The sequence below is a fragment of the Vigna unguiculata genome, chromosome 8, assembly GCF_004118075.2.
Source record: "Vigna unguiculata cultivar IT97K-499-35 chromosome 8, ASM411807v1, whole genome shotgun sequence".
Lineage (NCBI taxonomy): Eukaryota > Viridiplantae > Streptophyta > Magnoliopsida > Fabales > Fabaceae > Vigna > Vigna unguiculata.
Window position 1 is genome coordinate 28660407 of NC_040286.1, and position 5985 is coordinate 28666391.

At 31.1% G+C, this 5985-nt stretch overlaps 1 protein-coding gene across 1 annotated transcript; it reads right to left on the bottom strand.

Annotated features, from left to right (window-relative positions):
• Positions 1-2171: 2171 nt before the first annotated feature.
• LOC114193614 (dehydrodolichyl diphosphate synthase 2-like) lies at positions 2172-5375 on the bottom strand. The gene is made up of 3 exons (XM_028083482.1): positions 4708-5375; positions 4552-4619; positions 2172-2814 (listed from the first exon to the last, which is right to left on the bottom strand). Exons 1-3 carry the CDS (start codon positions 5140-5142, stop codon positions 2343-2345), a joined length of 975 nt encoding a protein of 324 aa, XP_027939283.1. The 5' UTR covers positions 5143-5375; the 3' UTR covers positions 2172-2342.
• Positions 5376-5985: the final 610 nt, after the last annotated feature.

Here is a 5985-nt window from a genome sequence, read left to right on the forward strand (position 1 = left end):
GATAAAATATGTAAAATACTATTTTACCCTTTTGGTTGAAATGAATAAAAGATAAAAAGGATAATCATATTATTAATATAATTATTATTATTATGGTTGATATTGTTAAATAAGTATGTTTTCAACATTATTTACAAATTAACCTAATTTATGCATTATTTAGCCAAAAAGCAGTGAGAAACTAAAAACTAAATCACCATGTTCTCATCTTTACACAATGAAACAGTCATAAATAAGGGCAAGAAAAGAGGTCACCCAAGGTTATTCTTATCTTTGCATGATGTTCAACGGTTCATCCACTTGCAATCTCTTTAATCTCTAAGAATGTCGAAACAGCACATCCCTCTCCATCCATATGCGCCCGCCTATCCTACAAATACCTTGATCCAAACAACTTCTATCTTTCCACATTCATTTCAAATGTAATCCAAAACATAAGCTTAGTGCAAAGACTAACATATCTGTACTGTATGTCCCATCGGTCAATCGGCCAAAGCCAGTCCTCAGGTCCATCGGACAAGGTTGGAAAAACTCGTATATAAAACATAGCCATCGGTCGAACGACCTGGTGAATAAATTGTGTAGGATCATCGGTCAATCGGTTCTACAAACAAACTACATCGCATTAAGAAACCATCGGTCGAACGGTCTGGTGAATAAGTTGTATAGGACCATCGGTCAATCGGTAACGCACAAACGAGTGACATTCTGATCCCCAATGGGACATCGGTCGATCGGCCCCACACGAACAGCACCTTAACCTAATAAAGGACAATCAGTTGACCCACCATCGGGTCGATCGGTCGATCAATCTCTTTAGATTCGCGTAGTTCTTCACATGCATCCATCGGTCGACTAGCCATACACGAATTATTCACTTATTAAAAACAGGACATAACTAGCCCAATCAAGCGGCCATTGGTCGCATTGTCAAACAACCAGTTAATCGGATTAATTAACGTTAAACGAGTTAGTAATCTTGATTAAAGGATCATTGGGCCGTGATTAAGGAACCCTAATCACAGGCCCACACCGAAAACTATAAATAGGGCCCAAAGGTAGGTTGGTGAAGATTTTAAATTCGCATTTATTACAGAAGTTACACTGATATACCGATCGGTTCATTACTGACTTAAGCATCGGAGCCTTTTAGACAGGTACCTCGATCGTCTGCCCAGCCGATCGAGCAAATGAGTGGATTTTCTTGGAGAAGAAGTTACAACTGTAGTGAGAAGTGGAGTAAGCTTAAAGAGGTTCTTTACTAGGCTCTTGGTCCCTACACCCGAAACAATATCCTCATCGTTCATAATTAAATAATCTTAGTAAGAAACTTCTAAAAAATATAACAAAACTTTGTATGATTATGTGTTAAATTATTTACAGTGTGCTTGTTCTTGTGCTGTATGTCTGATACCCAACAATATTTTAATATACTTGTTACAATTCATGACTTTTTCAAAAGAATAAACACAATTTAATACTATGTTTACTTTTATAATTATATTTTTATTATTTTTTATCATCACAAAAAAGAATGAAAACATATTTTGCACATAGTATATGTGTTTTCATTAATATATAATAATATACAAAAAGATTTCATCTTTTGTGTCCACATTTCAAAATATCAATTTTATTTTTTAAAATATAATTATTTATAAAATTTTTGAAAATTGACTGTTATTTTTACAATTAAAATCGTCTATTTTTGCTCTTTTCTTTTTCTCTATTTATTAATAGTTATTCTTTCATCTTTTCTGATATATTTCATTTTATTTTTAATAAATATAATTTTATTTTATATATTATAATTTAAGAACATTACATTATCATCACATACTAATATAATATCACGTATATTTACAAAATGCATACACACAAGTGTCATCGCTTATTTATGTGTACGCTAATATTTTATAATGACATTAGTATATACAATGTGTAATAAAAAATATAGAAATTATTTTCTTAATTTCAATAATTATTTTTGTTATGATAGTTATTATTTCAATTACGTAATAAAAACTTGCCTATAAAAAAGTGTTTCCATTAGTTCATGTTAATATCAGTCACACTGTTCTCTTAGGACGAAAAGAAAAAGAAAAAATAGTGATAAGATAAGAGAAAAGAAACAAAGAAAAAGTAAATATTAGAATATTTTAAGACAATAATAACTCTACATTAACATTTATCTCTTTTCTTAATGCCTCTTTATTAGTTTGTTGATGAATATAAAAAGTATAACTATCTTTTCATGCTGCTTTCTTAAGCCTTAATGGTGGCATTTATAAGAAGCCAACTTGCAATACTTCAGGATTGTTTAAAATCTAAAAATCTATATGTTATGAAGAAGAGGTATGAATGGTTGATGAGTTTCGTCCACCATAGCGTCTCTGTCTCTGCTGAAATGAACTCAACGCATGCACAAACTCATCCTTTCCGAAATCTGGCCATAGATCTCTGTTAAAGTAAAGTTCTGTGTAGGCCAATTGCCACAACAAGAAGTTACTCACTCTAAGCTCACCACTGGTTCTTATCAGAAGATCAGGGTATGGAAACTCAGTGCAGTTAGTTTCCAGTTCCTGTTCAATTATGTTTTCATTGATGTCATCCACATAAAGCTCACCATCTTTCACTTTCTGGGCCACACTTCTACATGCTTGCACGACGTCGTATTTTCCACTGTAGCTCACTGCCACAATCAGTTGCAGTCTTGAATTCTGCTTCGTATCCTCTTCTGCTCCTGCTATCAGTTTCTGCAGAGACTCCGGCAACTTTGATGAATCTCCGATCACGGATATTCGAATTCCTTCCCTGTCAAGTCAGCAAAAACTATTGAATCAGGTGAGGAGTATATAATTTTGTTTTATTGTTAATTCAACACTTATTGATAAGTGTGGATATAAATGTTAGCATGTTAAAACAAGAAGGAAGAGAAAAAATGGATTATGATCATAAGTTTGTGATCTTAGAATGAAGGTCTTATCAAAAGATTATGGTGGTTGTGAGTTTGTAACGTGATGTCTCATTCAGACGAAGAGTCTAGAAAGAGGAAAGCAAAGGAGATACGAATCGCAAAGCAAAACTTGGAAAAATACAAAATAGAACCCTCTGTGCTAAAATAATTTTAAGTTCTACAGTGACACTTGTTAAGTTTTCCAACAAAATAATAATAATTTTATTAAATTTTATGTTGAGATAGAAATACAATTTTTTTGAATATATTACTTTTTATAATTTCAAATTGTGTAATTTTTGAAATATTTCATTTAGACAAATAAAGTGTAAATATACTCATTTTTTATTTTTTATTTGAATAAAATATTTTAATTATTATTAAATACAAAAATTGTTATTACATAATACAAGTAATGTCAATGAAAAACAATTCCCCCACTTGTCAACTGAAAGCAACCACCGTACTCACATTTATAGAAAAATTAAAATAATTTCAAATTCTTAATTATTATTCGTAATTTAAAATTATATAATTTTAGTAAATAAGTTACTACTGTAATATTTTACAATTTTAAATTCTTTAAAAATCTCACATTCTAACAACATGCATATAGTTTTAATAGTCTTTTTATCTTTGGAATACTTATGATTACATTTTATTCTTTAAACAAATATTTATTTATATTTTGTCCGCACTATTATATTTATTCTTCTAAGTCATTCTTTGACATACTTTTAAAACTAATTTAAAAAAACATGATATGAAAAAAAAATGTTAAGATATGATAAGGTAAAAAAAGAGAATATTCTATGATAATAATAAAATAGAAACACAATAATGTATAATTATATCTAATGTCTGGTAAATCTGTCATAGAAATTATATATAATTCTAAAAAAATTAATTTATTATTTTATGAATTATCAAAATTATTAAAAATATTTATTTATATTTTATATTATAAAGTATATATAATATTTTAAATTATTTATTTAATATCTTAAAAAATATTTAAATACTTATTCATTTAATTTAATAGCTAAGAAATAATATAATTTAAACTAACGTGTTACAAAAATTATAAATAGAAATACTTCCAAACTAATATATTAAATAAAAAATAATGATATATGTTATCGTATAAATCCATATTAACAAAATTTATGTTAGTTACAAACTGAAAAAAAAATGACAATTTATATAGAACTTTAATTTATAGGAACTCAATTTTAAAAAAAAATACATGATAAAATACCGAAGTCAAAAATTAGTTCACGAACCAACATTAAAATTTTCAAATGGTTCGACCTAACATTTCGAATTTCAGTCTTAAATGCAAATTGAATTATTTTAATGTCAATCTAAAATATAAATACAATGTTTTCCCCATTTTTTTTATCTAAGTATAGTTTTGTACTATCTTCACAATTGACTTTTATATTTTTGAAATAAATTTCCGTACAAACTATAATTAACTTAACGACAAACTAAAAGGAAAAAAAAATTATAATTAATTTTAAACCATAGAAAAATTCATTTTTCTACCTCCTAAATAATGGTAAAGCAATTCAGTGGTTGAGTTAGTACAGTACCTCTTAAAAGCATCGATTTCAGAATTTATGGTTCTTTCAAACAGTCTCAGCAAGAAATCTACCTCCACCTGCACCACCATCGTGCAACTTTCAGTAAAACCACATTAGACACATTATTAAAACGTGTCGTGTCGTATATGAAAAGACATTAATGACCTTGGGTCGAACCCAGTTATCCGTGGAGAACGCGAAAACCGTCAGAACCTTAATCCCCCAACTGCAGCACAGCCTCACCAACCGCCTCAGCGACTCCACCCCCGCCTGGTGCCCCGCCGACGGCGCCAGACCCTTCAACTTCGCCCACCTCCCATTCCCGTCCATAATAACCGCCACGTGCTTCGGCATCAGCTCCGGTGACAGCTCCTCCGGCCATGGCTCCGGCGACTCTCCGGCGAGTGAGGTTCCGTCGCCTGCATCATCGCGAAGCGCCACGCGGGCAGGGGCAGCGACCGAACCGCGTTTAGTGATGGCAAGTCCTTGTGTTTGGGAACGGTGACAAGGAGGATAATAAGAGTGAGAGTGAAAAGAAGGAGAAGGAGAAGAAGAAGAAGGCGAGTTCACGAGTGGAACAGGGAATCTTAACGAAAACATTGTGTTTGTTTGTGTGGTTGGGTCAGTGAAGTGGGATATGGTTATCCCGGTACGAGAATTGAACAAGAGTTTGTTTGGTCGATTGTTCGAGCTTTGGGAAGTGCTTAAGATGTGTTTGTTTTTTATAAGGAGAAGTGGAACGTTGCTGTTGTGAAACTGTCATCACTCCATGCGAAAGTGTTGGTGACACTTTAGCTTGGGGACAAAAACGGTGCCGTTTCGTAGCACAATTGGTAATTGAAGGGGATGAATGGTTCTGCTTTATTTTCTTTGATGAGGCTGTATGTTTGGCTCCGGTTAGGTGATGGGTACTTGTTTTTGTCTCTTGTGCCCATTTGCTTTTCTTCTGAAATTTTTCGTGTAAACAGAATATTCAAATTTTTGTGCTTAAAATCTTACCATTCGTATTTTGGTAAGATCCTAGTGATTGATTATGTACAAATGTGATCTAGATTTTTAAGGATGCTGATTGTCCACCACATGGGTCACAAATTTGGGTTTGGAGAGATTCATATTGTGAATTTTATTGTAAAACTTTTGCATTTTTGTAGAGAGAGTATGACCTGTCAATTTTTTAATATTAATTTCATTCTAAAATTTAGATAAATGACGTTAATTTTCAACCTTAAATTTTTTTTCCTAATTTTAAACTAATTGTAACCTTAAACAAAAAATATTTAATAAAAATTTAAATTTTAACAAAAATATCATTATAAATTTTATATAAAAATTAAGGCATAATTATTGATTCGGCATCCTAATTTTTGGTTAAGTTCGATTTGGTCCACATATTTTTTGTTTGTTCAATTTAGTATCTCAATTATTTAAAATAATTTAATTTGG

What these genes read in the sequence shown, in the direction of transcription:
- LOC114193614 (XM_028083482.1), bottom strand. Translation starts at nt 5,142, where the DNA reads ATGTTTTCGTTAAGATTCCCTGTTCCACTCGTGAACTCGCCTTCTTCT. An exon ending in ATAACTGGGTTCGACCCAAG is followed by an intron (nt 4,620 to 4,707) that starts GTCATTAATGTC and finishes ATGGTGGTGCAG; the next exon opens with GTGGAGGTAGATTTCTTGCT. An exon ending in GAAATCGATGCTTTTAAGAG is followed by an intron (nt 2,815 to 4,551) that starts GTACTGTACTAA and finishes CTGACTTGACAG; the next exon opens with GGAAGGAATTCGAATATCCG.